This window comes from Jaculus jaculus, chromosome X, assembly GCF_020740685.1.
Source record: "Jaculus jaculus isolate mJacJac1 chromosome X, mJacJac1.mat.Y.cur, whole genome shotgun sequence".
In the NCBI taxonomy this organism is placed as follows: Eukaryota; Metazoa; Chordata; class Mammalia; order Rodentia; family Dipodidae; genus Jaculus; species Jaculus jaculus.
The window spans coordinates 148,898,092-148,920,105 of NC_059125.1; the positions used below are offsets into that span (position 1 = coordinate 148,898,092).

At 48.8% G+C, this 22,014-nt stretch overlaps 2 protein-coding genes across 11 annotated transcripts in view; one reads left to right on the forward strand and one right to left on the reverse strand.

The window, feature by feature from the left end:
- Mtmr1 (myotubularin related protein 1) overlaps positions 1–5,315 on the forward strand; it is a 72,788-nt gene extending 67,473 nt beyond the window's left edge. For all 7 annotated transcript variants that reach the window (XM_045140421.1, XM_045140422.1, XM_012951311.2 and 4 more), the window contains 2 exons: positions 616–792; positions 2,951–5,315. In XM_045140421.1, coding sequence (XP_044996356.1) covers positions 616–792; positions 2,951–3,115 — 342 coding nt within the window. In that variant the 3' untranslated portion in view covers positions 3,116–5,315. The remainder of the gene's footprint in view (positions 1–615; positions 793–2,950) is intronic.
- A 661-nt stretch (positions 5,316–5,976) lies between these two features.
- Positions 5,977–22,014, reverse strand: part of Cd99l2 (CD99 molecule like 2) — a 120,187-nt gene continuing 104,149 nt past the window's right edge. Inside the window, exons 8-12 of one of the 4 annotated variants that reach the window (XM_045140347.1) lie at positions 14,549–14,587; positions 13,534–13,653; positions 11,475–11,492; positions 9,828–9,893; positions 5,977–8,534 (exon numbers count right to left, since the gene is read on the reverse strand). In XM_045140347.1, the coding sequence (XP_044996282.1) occupies positions 8,470–8,534; positions 9,828–9,893; positions 11,475–11,492; positions 13,534–13,653; positions 14,549–14,587 (308 nt within the window). In that variant the 3' untranslated portion in view covers positions 5,977–8,469. Of the gene's footprint in view, positions 8,535–9,750; positions 9,894–11,474; positions 11,493–13,533; positions 13,654–14,548; positions 14,588–22,014 lie in introns of all 4 variants that reach the window. The other 3 variants (XM_045140348.1, XM_045140349.1, XM_045140350.1) reach the window with 3 other exon arrangements.

Sequence of the window (22,014 nt, forward strand, 5' to 3'; positions counted from 1 at the left end):
AGGTGCCACCTCCTTGTTCTTCTTGGGCCTTTGTCCTTGGCGAACTGCCTATAAAAAAGCTATCTGGTTTCTGTTTCTCCTTCAAAACTTCTCATTTTCAAACCTTATTGTAATGCTACAATATCAATTCTAGTGGCGCTAGAACCTAGACAGACATGCAGACCAATGGAACAGGAAAGAGCACGGAGATTAGCTCATGTTTAGAGCCAGCTGATTTTCAGTAAGGGTGACAAAACAAATCAACAGAAGAAACAAGTCTCTCCAACAAACTATGCTGGGACAAGTAGATAGCCAATACAAAAGAATGAAGTTATGTGGTGATGCACGCCTTTAACCCCACCACTCGGGAGGCTGAGGTAAGAGAATCACTGTGACATCATTTGGTGGGGATTATGGGTCTGTAGTTACTGTGGGAATGTAGCTCATGGGACACCTGCACCTGCATTTTTTTTTAGGACAGCAGCCAGTACCTTTCCCCATGTCATCCCAGCATGAAGCTGGATGCTGACAGAGGATGGGGGTGTGGCTTTGGGAATGTTCAAGTCCTCTTGATGAAATCTTCGTGCTTGAGGCTATGAAGGAGAGTTTATTTTCATGTAATTTTTTGTTTTTCAGGATTTACATACAAGGACTGTATCTTTATGGTCATATATCAATAGCCAACTAGATGAATTTTCAAATCCCTTCTTTGTGAACTATGAAAACCATGTGTTATATCCTGTTGCTAGTATGAGTCATTTGGAATTATGGGTAAATTATTATGTACGATGGAATCCACGGATGAGACCACAGGTATCTCTTTTCTTTTTTTTTCTTTTCGTAAGAGTATGTTTTTCTTTCCAAGTGAAGGTGGTATTATAAAAATGTGTGTATGGTCAATATTTACAAACTGAAGCATCACCATCAGGGTTCCATCTTCAGCACTTATGTTCTAGAAAGTCCCTCTTACATTACCCCAATGCCTTTGTTGGGTTATGAGTTCAAAATCTTACATGTCTGCCTTCTACTGGAAAAGGGGTAGATGACTACATTTGGCTCCAAGTCTTATAAACTGTGTGAAGGTATGATGGGTGGCAGCATTAAAGTGGGCAGGAAGGTGGGGTACAGACAGATGGTGGCAGTGAGCAGTGAGCCAGGTAGGGCCACAAAGACGAAGTACAGGGACCGTAGTCACTGGGTCTCTTTCTGAGATAAGAGGTAGCAAGACTGGCCACTGAGGAGCTTCATGCCAGCATCTGAGGACCTCTGTGAGGACTGGCAGTGCTCATCCTCTTTTCCCTGGGCGTTTTCTCTAACACAACCCTGTACTTAAGGCTCAGGGTTTTCTGTTCCTTGGGAAATGCCTTTGCGTAACTGCAAGTAATGCTGGCGTGTGAGAAAATACACAAGCAGGAGCATGAAGACACAAGGTCATAATAGTTCAGTTGAGCAGCAGAGGGTCTTGGGCACTGCAAGGTCAGAACTTAAGGTCACGTGTGGATTCCTAATGGAGGCTTAATTGGAAATCATTTCCTCCTGGGACTGGAATCACATTTCCCACAGACCATCTAGACCCTGAAGAAGAGCGGGGCTTTTACCCACCGCCACGTGTCCTCTGGAATCAGCCTTTGCAGTGAGATACTGCTCTGCTCTTCTTCCCAGGCCTGCCAGGATGGAAAGTTTGTTCTTTGTCTCTTTGGTCCTAATTACCAAACACCCTGTTATGGTGGAGGCACCTGGCTGTCTTCCCTCCGTCCTTAGTCTGCCCAAGATCTTTGGAGGCCTGATCACATGGCCCCAAGCTAGTGCACTTCCAAGTCTTCGAGGGAAATAGAAGCAGGACTAAGAACTGGGCCAGAGAAGCAGGCTTGGGCTTGGAAGCCAAGATCAAGGTGGTACTGTCAAGCCCAGGATGGTGTCCACTGGAGGGTGTTAGGTGGTGAGTCACCTGGTCTCCCCGAGGCTTAAGACCCAGCTACCTAGCCGCCGTGTGCGTAAGGCAAGGGAGAGGGTGGAGGCTCCCCAGACTTGCCCCATGCTGCCGCCTCCCTGCTTTGCCTCGCCCTAAGTCTGCAATACCCATGAGGGAAAAACAGGATCTTGGATCTCTTCCTACTTCTTGTTAGCGTGGAGAGCTGTGTGTTCTGAACATTAGATGGCAGAACCTTCTCTTTTTTGTGCCCATCAATGGGTTTAAAATAGAATCAGGATGAAGCAATGGGCTGGTCTCAACAGGGGAACCCACCCTATGGCATTGCTTACTCTAGGGATTTCAGCCAGCTCCTGCGCTGGTTGAGGAAAACGCACAGCTCTAAGCTGTAGAAAGTGCAATCTTAAAAGAAGTGTTTTCACTCGGGCATGGTGGCGCACGCCTTTAATCCCAGCACTCGGGAGGCAGAGGTAGGAGGATCGCCATGGATTCGAGGACACCCTGAAGATTGCATAGTGAATTCCAGATCAGCCTGAGCTACAGTGAAACCCTACCTCAAAAAACTGAAATATAAAAAAATAAAGTTTCAGTCAGCAGAGCTATTTATAAATGCACAGGCACAGGGATCCTAAGGTTAGGTGCTCCATATGAACCCTATGTAGCCTGACAGCAAGGAAGCAGCCATTGGGTTTTTTTTTATATACCATCGTCTGAAAGCTTCCCTGCTCGGAGTCTACACTTGGCAACCTTGGTTGACTCATGATTCACATGAGCTTCTATGTTTTCTGCTAGAACAGGACGTCGGGCAAGGAGAGCAGAGGGTGAGGGACCTGGTGCCCTTCCATGCCCAGCTTTTCTTTGAGAGCTGAAGGGCAGCCTGGGTGGCCACCGTACAGGTGTTGAAATATTGGCCGGTGGTCCAGGATACGTCTGTCTGGTGAAAGAAGCATGACGTTAAGGGCACGGATGTTAAAATGCATTAAGAACACACGGTGTTCCAACCACAGCATGCTGACAGCCTGTCTCTCTGCTCACTCCTAGATGCCAATTCACCAGAACTTCAAGGAGCTGCTGGCTGTCAGGGCTGAGCTCCAGAAGCGGGTAGAGGACCTGCAGCGGGAGGTGGCCGCACGGGCCGTTCTGTCCTCCTCTGAGAAGGGCCCCTCGCCGGCTCACTCAACCCCTGCTGTGCACACCTCAGTGTGATGGGCCAGGCCAGCGTCTTGGGCCAGCCTGCTGCTCCACTGTCTCTCAGCAGCTCAGGGACTTGGCCACTGCTTTTATGGCTGTAGCCTATGATCTTATCTCTTAGGATTAGGCCCCAGGGACCATTTGTATGGTGAGATGATACCACGATTGGCAAGTGCTTTTTTTTGAAAAACAGCCTGTGTCCGCTGTCTCACCAGGGAGCCGCCTGTCCGCTGTAGCTGGGGAGAAGCGAGTGAGTGTGAAACACACACCTTCCTTCCACAGTGGTCCTTCAGTAAGCACACACCATTCACCAAGCCCACATCGTCAGACACATGGCTTCTCTTGGCTCCTTGCCACGACTTGAAAACTTTCTAAGCGAGTTGTTTGGGCTGCCAACAGGCCATTGTCACCTGGTCTACAGTTATCTTCATACAAGGAGTACCCCGTACCAGTTACTGTTGTGTACATATAAGGTATTTTTTAAAAAGAGAAACATGCCTTTATTTTCCTATGTCCTTTTTTATGTTTAGAATATTCACCTGAGGAGGTACCTGATGAACTGTATGGGAGACATTCTTTCCAACAGGTTCCATGCTAACTTTACTGTGGTACATTTGAAACAAGATTCAGATATGGCTATCTTAGTGGCAATCTCTTACTGTCTTCTAACTGTGGTAATTGCCTTCTGAAGGTGGCATGGGCCATTGACAGGGTAACAGCAGGTTCCATTAGGACATAGCAAACTATGCATGCCTAATCCTCTGGCCCTGTTGGAGGTAAACTGAGGACTCAGGCAGCTCTGTACAGGTGCTGGCCTCCCTCTGAGACAGCTCCTCGAAGGAGCAGTGCTTGTAGTTTGCTCTGGAACATCTTACCTTGTATCAGAGCAAGTCTGCTTTTACCTGCTTTCAGGTGCCTGAACGAAGCTGTTCTCATTTTATCATAGTCCCTTTACCTCAGTTTATTTGCCTGGCTGCCTGTCCATGTTTTACAGTGACCAATGTGCTGTGGCTTCAGTCTAGAAGAAAGCACGTGCCACCCTTGGCTCTGCTTCCTGAGCCAGCCTTGGCTGCTCAAGCTTCTCTGCATGGGTTTGCACCTTCCTTTAACAACTCTGAGCTCTGTAACCCCATCAGCTGTAGCAGGAATGAATTACCATCAGCTCCTCGGTGTGGTGCCAGCACCTACCCCAGGCCCATCTCTGCATGCCCCCAGGCCCCAACCTGCAGCAGAGGCAAGCCTTTTCTGAGTCAGATTCAGAGATGCCATAGGAGCTCACAGGGTCAGCCCCACACCGGCACATTGCATCCTCTCCTGGGCCATGTCAAATCACTGGAAGTCATGCATATGCATATATATCCACCTCAGTTTTGAAAATATATTCTTAAAGGTTTTCTATCGTCTAATACTTAGAGAATAAGTGTTCTGTTTCTCAACTTGGAGCCTTCTAATTCTTACAGAAAATCATAAGATAGCAGAGATATTTGTTCAAGGGAGTTCGATAACCTGAGTTCAATTGTACATTTTTATCATCTAGGGGATCAGTTTCTAAATCATAGTTTAATTAATACTAGTTTCTGAAATTTGATTCAAATCCATCCAAAAGCTTATTTATGAATGAATAAACAGCCATGCATTGAGGTGCAGGTACATCATTCCAGCATTCCGAAATCTGATGCAGGAAGATTGTGGCCAACCTGGGCTACAGAGCGGGCCCCTGTCTCAAAAACAATACCAAAACAGAAAATAGCAAATTCATTCATATACGTCCTTAAAGAATGAATGCATTGCCTATTTTCCCCTCAGAAATACTCGTTAAGCCCCCAGGTCCACTAGGACTAGTCAAAGTAGTGTGGACTGCATGGCGCTCTTGACCCAGCTAGAGAAGCCGTGAGGAGGGCTGCTTGGTGCACTCAGCTAGCCTGGTGCCCGTGGCTGCTAGGGTAAGGCGATCCCCCTCCTGGAAATTCCCATTCAGTTTTACAGAAGCACAAGAGTACTTCCCTTTGGATGTTCCAGCACAGAGCTGTTTCTAAACCCACTTGATATATAGTTTTCTTATCTAAGCAATTCTTTGTTGGTGCGTTAGTTTTATTTAAGTACTAGAATGTAAAACTTTTACGGTTCATGTTTTTAAGAAAAACTGGTACAATACTGTATTTGCATCACCTGATGCACTGTATTTCAATCTGGAATTAAAATTATAATATGTTTACTCCCTGCTCTTTTTGTTGTCTCTTTTTTAATCATCTTAGTAGTTTTTCTCTTGAGGAAAATTAGTAATGATAAACTAACATGAATTGAATGAGTACCATGTGCCAACCATAGCTAACATGTAAAGTGGCTTATGTGACTTAATTAACTTACTAAATCGTCGATGTAGTTTGTCATGAGTCTTGCATGTTTGGGCTGCAACATGGAGGCTCTCTGACTTGTAAATCTGAACTGCCCCTTGTCCGTTACCCTGAGGAAATGCTGAAGACAAAGTCGAGCTGTCTTCACACTACAGATCTGGCGATTGGCAGGTCAAGCCGTGAGCGTCAACGGTAACTGCTGAGACCCGGTCCCAAGGAAGGCTCCCTGTCTCCTTCAGCTTTCTCTGCCTGCCTGGGCCAGCCATACCCAGCGAGAAGGCACACTGATGACTGGCTTGCTTTCGGGAGGACAGAGCAGTGCCCCTGAGGGTCAGAGGAGCTGCTGCTGTGTGACAAGACAGACTCGACTGGAGCCTCCCCCCCACACTCAACCCAGGAGCAAGATCTCAAGCCTGCCCGAGGCACACGTCGGGCTGGGGAGGAGCGAAGTACATGCTGGAAAAGCCAAGCACACCCACTTGACAGAGGAAGCACCGAGCACCGTCTCAACACACAGGTCTGTCAGGTTCCATTTTGTTTAATGCAAACACTGGACTGTTTACAATTCACATTTGGACACAAGCACGAGACGATGTACAGGGATTCTGGCAGTCTCTAGCACTTTCTCAGAACTGGTACTAACCTCAACCTAAGTGGCCGAGGCAATGGGCCTGTCCCATACCGAGGGGATCCTCCTCCCCCCGACACAACACACCAAGTCTCTTGCTTTCATGTAGCTACCTTTCCTGAAGCCAAGTTCAGCCCATTTGTACTCACAGGTGGCACTGTGAATACTGAGCTTTTTAGACGCTCTCCCCACCGAAGGCACCGGTAGAGAGCCTATCTTTGCAACTGGCTTTTCTAGTTCATGTGCTTTCTTCCTTCTATCCCCTGGGACTGACCCAAGCTGGCCACTTCAAACCTTCAGGGGGACAGAGTTCTAAGAACAGCCCCAAGACTTCTGCAGGCTACAGTGCCCCAGCAAGTGTCAAATGCCAGCGGGAAGGAGGAGCCCGGCCCCTGGGATGAGACTGTGTGAACAGGAGGCCGATGGCCCGCCCAGGCCTGTCCAGCCATCGGGAGCGGAGCTAGCGCCTGCGGGCCGAGAGATGAGGTTTTATGCAGAAGGGCTTGATGCAGAAGGCACCGAGGTAGCTAAGGGAGAGCAGAGTGGGCTCCTCTCTGAAGCCGGTGCTACCGAGAAAAGTATTTCACATAGTGTGTATTTTACATCGTGGCTGTAGGGTTGCAAGGGCTTAGCCATCAGACCTCACCTTGAACAAGAAAGTGCCCCCCTCGCCTACCTAGCAATGGGCCTGAGAGGCAAAACTCCTCCCTTGAGCCACCTCTAGCTCAGCACTGGTGCCATCCTGTCTTGGTTATCAGGAAGGCACAAATCTTAACAGAATGGGCATCAATCCAACCAGCAAGCTAGGAGGTCCTGGCAACAGAAACATCTGGCAAGCAATTGCCTACCTTGCTGCTTAGCTAATTAACTTGCTGAGGAATGAGGTGGGCTTCCCGAGGCCACCCTTCCTCCCCAAAGCTCCAGTCCCTGTTTCAGAAGCAGGGTGAGGAGTGGCCCAGAGCTCCCAGGCGCGCCCTGGGCATGGGCCCCTCCCCAGCTCCCACCGCAAGTACAGTAGGTGGTACCAGCAAACGCTCCAGGCAGGCGGCCTGTGGGGTCTGTTCAGACCTCAGTGGTTTCTGGAGGTGAAGGAGCCAATACCCGGCCTGAGGCATACCGGGGCTATCTTGTGGTCCGAAGAAGCCTGCAAGTGCTCTAACTGGGATCTTGCCTGCGCAGTGACAGCGTGCTTCAAGAAGCACTTTTGGCAAAGTAGAGCATCAGTCCACAGGGGTAGAGACTCCAGCTCAGCTTCTGAAGGCGCAGCTTGCTGAGGCCGAGCCGCACTTGGTTTCCCGGATTTAACAGTTTCCATGGGGAAGCATGGTCACCTCTTCATCAAAGCACACAGGGAGGGCAGCTACAGAGCTACAAAGGCAGCGCGACATTCCAGGCGACCAAGCCAACGTCCCCTCCCCTCCCCCTCCCCCGCACATTTCTAATCAATAAGCATGCTTCTGATGCGCATTCTCAGTATCTGTAGCTCTTGCTACCCAAAAGGGGGGAAAAAAGTCATGTACAGTGTGGGGGTAAACGCCCCCCCCCCCCATCTAGCATAAAACTCATTTTCAGTGTAGAAGGGACACCGAACACCTGTTGCCAGGTCAGCTTGAGACCACTCCCAGGCCCCTGTGGAAGAGGATGGGAGCTAGCTAGGCCTCTGAGTAACAGCTTGATTTCTCCTGACTAAACTCAAGGGAAGACTAGCATGAGATGCACATTTGCACTTAAATAAGCAAAAACCTCTGGCAACTCAGCAATGCCAAACCTGGGGTTGGAAAGAAAGACCAAATAACCGCCTGACTGTGTGTGGGCGCATGTGGCACGCCTGTGCCTGCATGCGTTGGTGCTGCTTGATGTGTTGCTCGCAATGGCTCCGAGTGAACCACATGCTAGATGGGCCCCTACTTACAGCTCTCACAGGCCACTGCCAGGGGCTGTCTACAGACCCCTGCTACAGTGAGCCCCTCCTGCATGTAGGTGGGGGCTCACAGTACTGTGGGGTTAGTCCATTGCCTAGGTGATAGTTGGCACCATCCCCAGCAGAATCCAACCGCCCGCCCACCCTCGGCCCCACCTCCGCCATTCCAAGGCTGGAGCAGGCAGGCTTTGTGGAATCAGTGATCCAGCAGCTTTCGTTGCTGGTGATCTGTCAGAGTTAGGTATTGAGTCTCAGCACCAAATCTCTACCCAGGGGAGGGCAGACACCCTACCCTGCAGGACAGGGCACAGAAACCACACTCACAAACACCTGAAGCTTGTTAAGAAAACTCAGAACAATGAGAAGCCAGTGGCGTGGTAAGCAGCTGAGGAAGTGGGCAGATGAAATCAGGAGCTGGGTCACAAGCTGCGGCACCCTTGGTGGACACCTGCCACTGGGCAGGGCCTCAGATCCGGGGCGGCTCCGGAGGCGGAGGCTCTGCAGACTGCGCTTGCTGCGTGGAGTACTTCACTAGGGAAAGAAAAGGGCTGTTAGAAGTCCACCTCGGCCCTGCGCAGGCGCAAAGACGCGAGCAAGCCCCTACTACGACAGAAACTCAGTTCCCCGTGTGCCGGTAGAGGCTGGGTAGCTCAGCACATCCCAGGCACCCTCCCTTTGGGGCTTGCTTCTTGCCCCAGTTAGGACCGCAATGGGGCCCTGCATGCCGAGTTCTGGGTAGGTGAAGGGGAAAAAAGGAGAGATGGCTCAGCAGTTAAGGCGCTGGCCTGCGAAACCCAATGACCCAGGTTCTGTTTCCCAATACCCTCGTAAAGCCAGATGCACAAAGTAGTGCATGCATCTGGAGTTCGTTTGTAGCAGCTGGAGGCCCTGGAGCGCGCTTTCTCCCTCCCTCTCTTTCTATCTCCTTGCAAATACATGATTTTTTTTTTTTTTAATAAAAGGAGGAAGCCAGGCTCTGTGAAGAGCTCAGCCTCCTTCGATCTGGAAAATGGATAACTAAAGCATTTCTCGAAGTACTTAGCCTATAAGTGCTTACTCAGCGCTGCCTAAAAGGGTTTAAGAAAATTGTGACCGAGAATACTACATAGAATCCATGATTCAGCATCTGGGTCCGGGGCTGTTTCAGTCTATGTGATGCAGCACTACCAGGTAACTGGTGTAAGCAATGGCATGGGGACCCCATTCCTTGTTACACAGCAGGTAAGGCCAGACTCCCCGGCTCCATCCCACCAGCTGCCCGGCAGGTCTGTGCCACTATAGCCTGGCTGGTGGGGAGCTGACTTGGCCCCTGCCTCATAAAGCCTTGTCTCCTCATCAGTATTCTGGGTTCCCAGGGCATGTCTCTTTCAAGTGATTGGCCACTCAAGATAGTGGCCCCCAATTGCTGCCAGCTCCTGAACCTCCAAAGTGCTCTATGAGTCCAGAGAACATCTGGCTTTTAACCAACTGTCCTCTTGTCTTTGGCCACTTTCCAACTCAAAGGCTGTACATCTAAGTACAAGGCTTTCCCACAGCTCCGGGCAAGCATGTCTAGTGCCCAGGCATTTCTGCCCGCAGGGAGCGGAGGTGCCTGGGGCACCCAAGAAAATGAATCAAGACCAAGGCAGAATAAGCAGCAGTGCCCTAGAATCATCACTGTGGCACGAGATGCCCTGGCTATCATCCCAGTGATCCCAGTCTCAAGAAAGTTGGAGGGTATGTGGCCAGGGGCACGGTGTAGGCATACCTAGGCCCCTGCAGCCTGGACATTTCACAGGCTAGCTGGGACCTTCAGGAGGGCACAGGTGACCAGGAAGTCCTCACCTTGGGGCTCCTCACACACAACGGCTTCCAGGTTCTCCCCCTTCACATAGTCTGCATTTAGACCTTCTGCAAAGAGTCACGAGCAGGTGAGTGACGCACAAGAAAGCAAAGCCCCTGGGCCACATGCACACCTTTGACAGTGACCTGCCCCCAGATCACCTGATATCTTTAACAGTGACCCTGCACCCCAACCCCCCATCACCTGACATCTTTAACAGTGACCCTGCCCCCCACCCCTGGATCACCTGCACATCTTTAACAGTGACCCTGCCCCCCACCCCTGGATCACCTGACATCTTTAACAGTGACCCTGGCCGCCACCCCTGGATCACCTGACATCTTTAACAGTGACCCTGGCCGCCACCCCTGGATCACCTGACATCTTTAACAGTGACCCTGCCCCCCACCCCTGGATCACCTGCACATCTTTAACAGTGACCCTGCCCCCCACCCCTGGATCACCTGACATCTTTAACAGTGACCCTGGCCGCCACCCCTGGATCACCTGACATCTTTAACAGTGACCCTGCCCCCCACCCCTGGATCACCTGACATCTTTAACAGTGACCCTGCGGCCCCACCCCTGGATCACCTGACATCTTTAACAGTGACCCTGCCCCCCCCCGGGTCACCTGACATCATCACCATCTGATGATGGCTGTCTTGGGCTGCACTGCCCAGTTCTTGTCACTATCTTTGCAAATAACACCAGGCATCATAGGCCTGACACCCCATCCCCGAAGGTCAATGGCCACCATGCCAAGACAGCAGCTTCAGCCAGCACAGGGAGCACTGCCCATGGGGCCACATCCAGGGTCCAGGGAGGTGGAGAGGGAGCCAAGAGCTATGGAAGTGACTGATGGATGCAAGACAAGGAGGGGACTACTGTGGACATGCCAGCATAGGGACTTCCGAGCTGCACCCGCACGGAGAAGACAACAGGATCTTCCGAGCAGCAGTAACCGCCACATCCACCCAAGCTTGGAGGGCCCCGGCCCACTGACAGCTGCTCTGGTCTGTTCCCAAGAGCAATGTGGAGACTCAACAAAGCATCCTCTTCACATCAGCCAAAAGGCTAGCACTGAGGACCATTGTGCTGCTTCCCTCTGTCTTCTCTCTGGCTAATCCAGGGCCTCTGGGGAAAATGCGCGCGATTCTAGCCGATCCAATCACAAGTCGCCATCGCAGGCTATAGGCTTCTGCCTGCCTTTATGGCTGCTGGCTTCAAGGTGGAAGCCAAATTAGGCCCATGCCTATTACTCTGTGGCAGGGTGGCTGGCCACCATGCAAAGCCACACGAACGATGGCTCCAGTGCCCCTGAAGGTCCCACTCACTATCTAGCTGGTGAGCATCTGATGGCCTTATTCCTCCGGATGCTCCTCAGGGATGATCACCAGAGGCTATCTGAATGTTCCTTTCTCCTAGCGCGCCTCTAGCCCAGCCATCTTGGGCCATCAGGTGGCCATCAGGTGGCGTCCTCACACACTATCAGGAAAAGCTTGGGATGATTTCAGCCAAGTTGATGAGTGCCAGGGAGAGTGAGGACAGTGCAAGGGTGCCTAGGAAAGGGGGGTGGGGATGGATGGTCAATGAGGTGGCCAAGTCCAAAGCACGAGGAGCGCATGGAAGTGAAAGCCCGTAGTTACCTTGACCTTCTGCTGCATCTGAAGGCAAGACACGAAGCTTAGAACCCTGCAGGAGGAACTCGGCTCCAGCCAACAAGCCCTCGGGCTTTCTGGGACACTCACTGACCCTTGGCACTGCGGGTCCCCGAAGCAGGGAGCCCTTTAGTAATAGCACTGGCTAGAAGCCACAGCGGCAAGGAGCATGCCTTCTAGCACCTTCCCCATCTTCCTTCCTAGATCTCCTTGCACTAATGGCCAAAGCTGACTTGGGGCAGCAGCTCAGTATAACAGTGGGATGGGAGCTGCCACCCCTGCTTCTCCTGAGGTTAGCCACTCCATGAACATCCTGGGGACCCTTGCTGCTCCCTGGAATGGACTATCTACAGGAAACTGGCGAGGTCGGGCTCAGGAACGGTCGGCAGGGGGCGCTGCGGCTGCACGCAAAAGCGGCTTGCGGGCTGACTAGCAGGAAGGCTCCCTGGGAAGAGCAGCCTCTGGCCCCTGACAGAAGGAGCTAGAAGAACTGACAGAAGGAGCTAGAAGGAAAGGAAACAGCCAAGGCTGCACACTGAGGAGGGCTGAGCAGGAGAAGGGAGGATGACTGTGGAGAAGAAAGGCTTCCTGGGTGTCAGAAGGAATTGAAGGACTAGGATTTGAATGCCAAACTGGGGAAGGGCGAAGCGTGGGGCAGATAGGGGCTGGGAGGTAGATAAAACCACCCAGTTGGGAAGTGATGCGAAAGAGGTATCTGTGTCCTAGCCCCTGGGACCTGTGAATGTGACTCTGTCTGCTAATGTCATTAAGGACTTAAAGGTGAGCTCATTCTGGCCTTAGGATGAGGACAGCCATTGAAGTGACGGGCCCACAAGCCAAGGACCATCTGGAACCCCTAGAAGCTGGGGTCCCTTAAGTTCCCTATAGGGGACATCTGTACTTCACATTTAGGGCCTCCGAAGTTGGGAAAGAGCCCCTATGTTTGTTTATCCTCCTCCTCCATTCATTGTCATTTTTGTGGTACAGTCTCTGGCCCAGACTGACCTGGAACTCACTATGTAGTCCAGGGTGGCCTCAAACTCAGAGGGATCCTACCACCACAGCCTGCTACGTGCTGGGTTTATAAGCATGAGCCACCGCACCTAGCTTTACTTACTTTTTTTGTTGTTTCATGATTTTTTTTTTTTTTTTGAGGTAGAGTTTCACTCTAGCCCAGGCTGACCTGGAGTTCACTCAGTAGTCTCAGGGTGACCTTGAACTCACAGACATCCTCCTACCTCTGCCTCCCAAGTACTGGGATTAAAGGCGTGCACCACCATGCTCAGTTTTATTTACTTATTTCTGAGACAAGGTCTTACACTGTAGCCCTGGCTGGCGTCAAACTGGTACCAATCCTTCTTCCTCAATCTCCTGAATGCTGCAGTTATAACTGTGAGCCACCAAGCCTGGCTCAGAAACAGGTTTCTGTTGTCTGAAGCCACTCAGACAGTGGCTCATTGTCTTGGCAACTATAGGAAACTTGGACGGGGAGACTGCTCACTGGTGACGCTTGCTGGTAAGCCTTGCTGGCTCCTATATGGAGGGGAATGGTTTTGGTCTGAAGTGATTACAAGACTGCTTCATAGCTAAGGCTCAAGGCCAGGGTTGCTTCCTCAACCACATGCGAGGGGAAATTGGACCTGGTGGTGTGCTTCATCATAGTAAGATGAATGGTTCTAGGGCTGGAGAGATGGCTAAGTGGTTAAGGCATTTGCCTGTGAAGCCAAAGGACCTTGGTTCGATTCCCCAGGACCCACGTTAGCCAGATGCACAAGGGGACGCACACGTCTGGAGTTTGTTTGCAGTGGCTGGAAGCCATGGCATGCCGTTCTCTCTCTCTTCTCTCTGTCTCTGTCACTCTCTGCTTGCAAATAAATAAAATTTTAACAAAAAGATGAATGCTTCTGTCACCACAAGACTCCTTCCTATAAGCCATTTATAAGCCCTGAGCTGCTTATACTTGCTTCATTTGGCCTCAAATTGTCCCTAAAGATATCCAAAACGGGAATCTGCTGGGGCCCCATTCCCCACACAGGTGTGCACGTACGCTGAATGCTGAAGCAGAACTTCTTTTGCTGGTAGGAGATGTAGCTGGACACAGCCCCGATCAGGGCCATGGCCAGGGCACTGGCCACGCCGGCGATGGTGCCCGTTTCTGCCGACATACCTGCACGTGGGGAGAATAGGGAGAGCTGAAGAGAATAAAGCCAGAGCACCACAGGTGTGGCACAGCACTGCCCCTCAGTTACTCCAAGGGCTATGTCACATACATCCAAGGTATAACCATGCCACAGTACCCTAGGTTTTGCCAAGTGCTTCTGGATTTCCATGAAGACAGATGTGGAAATGGTACAGTCCAGACATCTGGCTCCCTGCTGGGCCACCTACCCAAGGATCCAGCCACGTATGTCCATCCCCTCAGTAACTGCACCCCTCTCCTGTGTGACATGCACCATTGTGGGGTGCTGGATGTCTGAATGTGGAAAAGCCCATGAGGTGCAGGCTTGGTCCGCAGTGCAGCAGTGGTTGCGGGAGAGGCCTATGGGAGGTGACTGACTCATGAAGGCTCCATCCTTAACTGTGCATGGATTCACAGTGGATGCACCTCAGGGAGGGACTCTGTCTACCTCCAGGTTGCCATGAGGCAAGCATCTACCTCCACCATGAACTTCTGCTAAGATGATTTGCCTCCCCACACGTCCAAAGTCCATGAGCTAAAACCTCAGAAACCGTGAGCCAACATATGTTTTCTTTTTTTCTTCTGGTTTTCCAAGCTAGGGTCTCACTGTAGCTCAGGCTGGCCTGGAATTCACTATGGAGTCTCAGAACTCACGGTGATCCTGCTACCTCTGCCTCCTGAGTGCTGGGATTAAAGGAGTGTGCCACCACGCCCGGCTAACATGTTTTAAAGTTGTTTATCTCGGGTATTTTTTTTATGATGATGGATAGCTGACTGACAACCATTCAGGGGAAGGACAAGGAAGACCAGGTCTGAAGCCAGAGAGGGCCAGCATTGTTCCTTTTTGTGGTTCTAGCAGAAACCTTGCAGCACGGGAACCCACCAGATCCAGGATCATCGTTACTGCCATAACCGCCATCACCTGGAGAAAGAGCAGAAGATGTCCTGTTGAAATGATGGTTCCTAAGCATGGAGCACTTGGTACATGGAGCACTCGATACATGGAGCACTCTTCAGGCACTGGCTTTAAGTTTCACTCTTACTACTTAATGGGACAGCTGCACACACAGCATCCCCACCTTACAAGTGAGGGAGCCGAGGTTGTAGGCAGAAGGCAGAGACGAACACGAGCCAGGTGAACCTAGCTGCAAATGATACCACTGTTGTGGTTTGAATGTGCAATGTTTACCACAGGATAGTGAGTTTGAGCACTTGGTCCCCAGCTGGTGGCACCTTCAGGAACCTCCAGGAGGAAGAACCTGGCTGGAGGAAATGGGTCACTGGGGGTGAGCCTCGAGGCATCATAGCTCAGATTCAGTTCCTGTTTGGCTTCAGCTTCTTCATGAAACGTGACCAGCTGGCCTGCACTGCCTTCCCCTCCACGGTGGAAAGTTCCTGTGGTTGTTTAAAGGCATGTCCCACAGAGACTCAGGAGTTTTATGAATGCTTGTAAAGCAGCTGCCTGGCTGGGGGAGGTGTCACTGGGGCAGACCCTGGGGTCCAGCCATAAGGTATGCTTGGAGGACAATCTGATTTCCAGCCCAGAATCAGTGTGAGCTATGGCAGGGCCCCCGCTGATTTGTTTTTGCTGCTTTTTCTTCCCTGGCTGTTTGGTTGTCTCTCTGCTTGGATGTATGGGCACAGCTTCCTCCGCCATTGATGGATCTCCCCCTGGTTCTGTAAGCTTGAAACAAACCCCTTCCATAAACTGTCTGGTTTGGACATTCATCCCAGCAACATGGAGCTGTCTACTACATGCGCCCTCAAAACTGTAGGCCAAAAATAAACCCTTGCCTTCCTTAAGTTGTTTCTGGTCAGGTAGTTGTGCAGAACAATGAGAAAATAACTGAAACAATCACCAAGTGTCTCCTGTGCATCTCGACTTACTGTACTTGGAACACACACAAGTGCAAGCTCCTGATAACAGTCCATTCTTTTCACACTGAAATGGCTCTGAAATACCACCAAGGTGAAGAGCTCTTAGGGTGTTGTTAGAAGCAACAAGCGCTGATCTTTCCTTAACCAAAGCATTTGTGGTTGTACAAATATTGCACTATGGTGGGGAATGTTACAGGAAATGTGAGGGGTGGGCAGGTGGGACACAGAACGTTGTCTTTTCCACTCAGTCTCGCTGCAAATCGAAAGCTACTCGAGAAATACTCTGTTTTTATAAATGAAACATCTTAGAGAAGCAAACTGGATGTTGGTCATGTTCCCAAGTAGAATGGGATGGGGGACAGTAATCAGTGTCCCTTAATGTGTCAGTGGTGAGTACTTGGAGTCTGATGGTTGGTATTGGCATGTGTGGCACTGGCTGTGGCCATTGGCAAGGCTGATGTTGGGCTGCAGTCACTAGCTTCTTGGATTCTGGACTCTGAGTAATCCTTTCACCTCAAGGGAGAGGGCAGCCGAACGCTCCTAAGTGTTTTTCTTCCCTTGCTCATACTTGGCTTCAGGAATACCTAGCACCTTGAAGGACACAGCCTAGGTGACTGCTGAACCAGGAGCTGGCGAGTTTCAGGAAATGGAAACTGCATGCTCCCAAGCTTATCCACAGAAAAGCTGGCATTTCCTCATGCTATCTAGAGCCCAGTGTTTTCTCTCCAGTAGTTGCTGTGATTGTAGGAAGCACTGCCCAAAGACAACAACAAAAATATTGTTCTCCCACCTCCAAAAACCATGATCCCATCCTACGGGTAAGTCAGTCTGTAGAGGTAGAGAATAGCTAGAAAATCAAAGGCATCTTAAATACTTTTGTCCCTCCAGCTACAGGAACTTGAACTGAAGTCAGCCACATGGGCTTGTCACTGGAGTAATCCTAGGCAACGTTAAGCCATATGCACAAGGTGGTGCATGCATCTGTAGTTCGTTGCAACAGCTGGAAGCCCTGCTGCACCCATTCTCTCTTGCTTTTTCTGCCCCTTTTGTCCTTTCTCTCTCTCTCTCTTAAACAAATAAATAATCTGGGCATGGTGGCGCACACCTTTAATCCCAGCACTTTGGAGGCAGAGGGAGGAGGATTGCCGCGAGTTTGAGGCCACCCTGAGACTACATAGTGAATTCCAGGTCAGCCTGGCTAGAGTGAGACCCTACATTGAAAAAAACCAAATATGTGTGTGTGTGTGTGTGTGTGTGTGTGTGTGTGTGTATGTATATGTATGTATATACACATACATACATATACATACACACACACATATATACATATATATTTATTTAAAAAAGAAATTTTAGACCACCATTCATACTGTCTTGTGGGTAAGAAAATAACTTTCCAAACCTAATTCTAAGGCCAGAAACTGAAAATGGAAAAAAATCCTAAGTAAAAATTTCAGGGTCTGGAGAGAGAGCTCAGTTGACAAATTAAAAAAAAAAAAAAAAAAAGCTGGGACCTGAGGAGATAGCTCAGCAACTAAAGGCTCTTGCTTGTCAAGTCCAGGGTTCAATTCCCCAGGACCCACGTAAAGACAGGTGCACAAAGTGGCACATGCATCTGGAGTTCATTTGCAGTGGGAAAAGGCCCTGGTGCACCCATTTTTTTCTCTCCTTGCAAATAAATAAGTACAAATAATAAAAAAGACACTGGGTGTGTGGGATAGCATGCCCCTGTAATTCCAGCACTGGGGAGACAGAGTCAGGAGAATCCTCGGGGCTCACTGGCCATCCAGTCTAGCCTAATTAGTAAGCTTCAGGCATATGAGACATGCTGCCTCAAAAAAGATAGATAGCCAAGGCTGTCCTCTGACCTCCAAGTGCATGCACACACATGCACACACGCACACATGCACGCACACACTCTCCAAACCTGCACACACACATAAAAAGCCAAAGCTTTAGTAACAAAAGCACAAGCAACACAAAAGAAACTGAATTTTGTCAAAATTAAGAACTTTTATGTTTCAAGGGACATTATCAATGAAGTGCAATTGAGCTGCATGCCATGGCTCACGTAATCACATAATCACAGCACTGGTGAGGCTGAGGCAGAGGGATCGTCAGTTTAAAGCCAGCTTTGGCTACATGATACAACCTTTCCAAAAAAGAGAAAAAAAGAAAGAAAGAAAAGAAAAAGGCTGGGAGTGTAAGAGGAAGAGAGCAGGGGGTGAGAACGTACACAGGAATGCAGGTAAAGAAGGATACAATGACATATGCCGGTAACCCTAATGCTTGGGTTGCTAAGGTAGGAGAGAATCAGGACCTGAGGCCAGTTCTGGCTACACAGCAAAACTCTGTCTCAAACACAAATAAATATAGACTACTTCCACCCAAATATGTGCCAGGTACCTGCTCGTGGCATGCTTTCTGTGCCATAATGACACTTCCCCTCAAAACTGTAAGCCTGAAATAACCCCTTTTCTCCCATCGGCTGCTTCTAAGTGGGTGTTTTGTTCCATCCACAAGAAGCTGAACTGCAACGAGAGCTTAGCAGCAAGGAGCGAGGCCAGCGCTGTCGCTGCAACAAGCCTGCGTCTGTTTTCTGATCTTCTGTAACTGATTTGGGGGAGGAATATGGAAGGATTTGGAACTCTGGACTAGAAAAGCCATCAAGTGTTGTGAGCAGAGCTTGACAGACCATTCTGGTAAGAGTTTGAAAACCCCAGAAGCAGAAATAACTATGTACCATTGGAGGCTTGGCTTAGGAAGTTTCAGACTGGGGAAGAAGTTCATCGGAAATGGGCTAGAAGCATTCGGTGAGAGAGGCTGGCTGCTATCCGTGTCTTTGGAGGAGAGAACGTGAGCAGGTTTGGAATCTGGACTCAGAGACTGTACCAGCTACTTTACACTGAACACGAGGAGTGCTGACTTCTGAAAGGAGATGCCTTAGGCAGAACACTGAAGGAGTTTTCCTACTTCTTAAAATCTGCTTTATTCCCCACAGGAGTTACAAATAAAAATTTGTAACTCCACCTGGTACTGCTTTGGGCACTGGATTTATAATGCAGGTTTTTGAAGACAGTCCTTAGGCAATGTGTGGCGGCATCACAGGCCCCGCAGAGAGGCCATTAGACGTCATGGCATGGAGCCATGAGGATGAACCACGGATTGCAGCGGAGACCCCAGGATTTTGGAAATGACAGGACCACGGACAGCTGCCAAAGCAAGCTCCTTGCTCTGGCTTGGATGGATCTGCTAAATCTGTAGGGGTGGAATTTGGAGCTCAGAGGTTTTGTTATGGGTTCCAGATGCTGGACATGGAGCTTCTAGATTTGATGTTTGCCCTGCCTGTTCTCAATCTTGCATCGGTCCAATTTTGCCTCACTTTTCCTTTACGTTTTTGCAATGGGAATGCTTACTCTGGGCTGTTATATGCTAGCAGTCTGTAACTTGTGTTTTGACTCTACAAGGCTCACAGTTAAGAAACTGTCTTGAAAGTCTCAGAAGAGACTTTGGATTTGGGACTTATGAATAGTGTTGGGACTGGTAAAGATGATGAGGATTTTTAATGTTGGATTGAATACATTTTGCATCATGATCTGGCCATGAATTTCTGAGTCCAGGGGTGTAATGCAGTAGTTTGAATTTAAAATGTACCCTGTAGCTTCATGTGTTTGTGATTAAGCCTCATAGTTAATGCCCAGTGGCAATCTGGGATGTGGGCCCTCGCTGGAGGAGGTGTGTCACTGGGGGAAGACCCTTAAGTTTATTTCCACAGCTCTAAGGCCACTACTTAGGCTGCTTCTACTCAGATAAGTGACATCTGGTTCATGTCATACTTCTTCCACCATGATTAAACTTTCCCTGGAAACTGAAAGCCTGAAATAAAATCTTTCCTCCCTCACAAAAAATAAAAAAGTATAATGATACTGATCTGATTTTTTGATATCTAGTAATGAGGATACACGTATAATTCTCCCAGCTCAATAACAAAGGGGTCAATTCAAAATAGAAGCAAAGGATTCACCTAACAAAAGAGGCACACGAATCGCCAACTGTTGACCTGGGAAAAGATTGGCCAACATAATTAGTCATTAAAGAAATGCAAACAAAAACAGGAATGATATAGCAGGCTCATCCTTTAGGGTGGAGAAGGAAAAGGAAAAGAGTTTTTAACAAGGATATGAAGAAACTAGAACACTCATACATTGCTAGGGGGATGGAAAATTGTCCATTTGCTTTGTAGCTTCTTAAAGTATGAAAAATCAAGTTCTGGTATGACCTAACAATGCCACCTCTAGATAACTATGGTTTGGATATATTCTCCAGAATTCTTGTGTTGGAAACTTAATCTCTTAGGTAATATATAAATGCTATTTGGAGGTGAGGATGTTGGGAGGGAATTAGGATTAAATGATGTTTCCATTAGCATCCTTATCAGATGCTGGACAGATGCCAGCACCTTGTCTATGACACAGATACATATCCAAGACAAGTGAAAAATGTGTATGAATATAGATGCTCACAGAATCATCCATCATGTGTAAAAACTAGAAACTCAAAGGTCCATCAATGGGCAAGTGAATAAATAAAACATTGGAATATACGGAAAATGCTCTCATGTAAAATACACCCTTATAAATCAATGAGAAAATGGATCATGGGCATGGACAGGCATTCCCATAATGAACAGTTTCTAATAACAAGTATAGAAGTAATCTGCATTCTTTAGATTCAAAGAAATGAAAATCTGAATAGGATAGTTTTGCTCTGATTGAAGTTACACATAGTACAAAACTCACACCTGCATATGCATGGTAGGAGAAATGGATGTTGGGCTGGGGATGTGGCTCAGCAGTTACAGAAAGGTGCTTGCTTGCAAAGGTGCTTGCTTGCAAAGCCTGACAGCCTTGGTTCAATTCCCCAGTGCCCACATAAAGCCAGACGTACAAAGTGATATATGTGTTTGCAGTGGCAAGAGGCTCTAGCACACCCACACTCACTCACTTTCTGTCTCTGATTACAAATCATTTTTTTAAAAGAAAAGAAAAGGAGGTTGGTAGAACCTTGGTGGAATACCATTTGGAAATGCCACTCAGATTCACATGTTTAAAACTCCATCTGTCTTATGACCCATCAGTTCCGCTACTAGGATTTTTGATAAGAAAAAAAAAAAAAAAACTCTGGGGCTAGAAAGATGGATTTGCAGTCAAGGCATTTGTCTGCAAAGCCTAAGGACCCATATTTGACTCTCCAGATCTCGCATAAGCCAGATGGACAAAGGTGAGGCAAGTGCAAGGTCGCACATACCCACTAGGTGGCGCAAGCATCTGGCATTTGATTGTAGAGCCTGAGGCCCGGGTGTGCCAATTTTCTCTCTCTCTCAAAAAAACCCTCTGGCATTTCATTTTTGGCTTGAAAATGTTCAGTGTGTGCGAGTGTGTGTGTGTTTGAGTGTATGTGTACAGTAGTAAAAAGTGTGGGGAACTCCTGCAGAAACATAAGGTACTTGTTAAATGAGTTATGTACTCACTGATAATTTTATAAAGACATTCAGAGTATTACTGAATAAATCCTGGTTTTAGGGACTGGAGAGATGGCTCAGAGAGTAAGATCACTCACTAAGCAGACATGAGTTCCTAAATTCAATCCCCCGCCAAAGCTGGGCATAGTCACATATGCCTGCAGCCACGACACTAAGGGAGGAGGAGACAGAAAGATTGTTGGGACTCCCTGGTTGCACAGTCTATCCAAAAGACAGCAAGCAGTGTGTTCAGACAGAGACTCTGAATAGACAAAGACACCCAGTGCCTTCCTCTGGCACATAGACATGCACACACATCAAAATATATGTTACTTAGTTTATAAAACCTGGATTAAATGATTAGTATAAGATGAGCCTGTAAGAACTGTGAAGGTTGAGGAAGGAGAATTGATAAAAAGTTGGGGCCAGCCTGGGCTACACAGTGAGTACCAGGCTAGCCAGGGCTACATAGCAAAAGCCTGTCTGAAACAAAATAATAAATAAAGGGATAGCATGATTCCAGTTGTATAAAACATGCATATAGCCAGACATGGTGATGCACACTTGTAATTCCAGCACTCAGGTGGCTGTGGCAGGAGGACTGTCTTGGGTTTGAGGCCAGCCTTGGCTATGGGCGAGGCTCTGTGTCAACATTAATTAAGTAAATAACTAAAAGCTTAAAATAGGGCTGGAGAGATAGATGGCTTAGCGATCAAGGTGTTTGCCTGTGAAGCTTAAGAACCCTGGTTCAATTCTCCAGGTCCCACGTAAGCAGGATGCACATGGTGGCACATGTGTCTGGAGTTCGTTTGCAGTGGCTTAGAGGCCCTGGTGCACCTATTCTCTCTCTCTCCTTCTCTGTCTCTAATAAATAAATAAAAATAAAATCTTGGGCTGGAGAGATAGCTTAGCGGTTAAGCGCTTGCCTGTGAAGCCTAAGGACCCCGGTT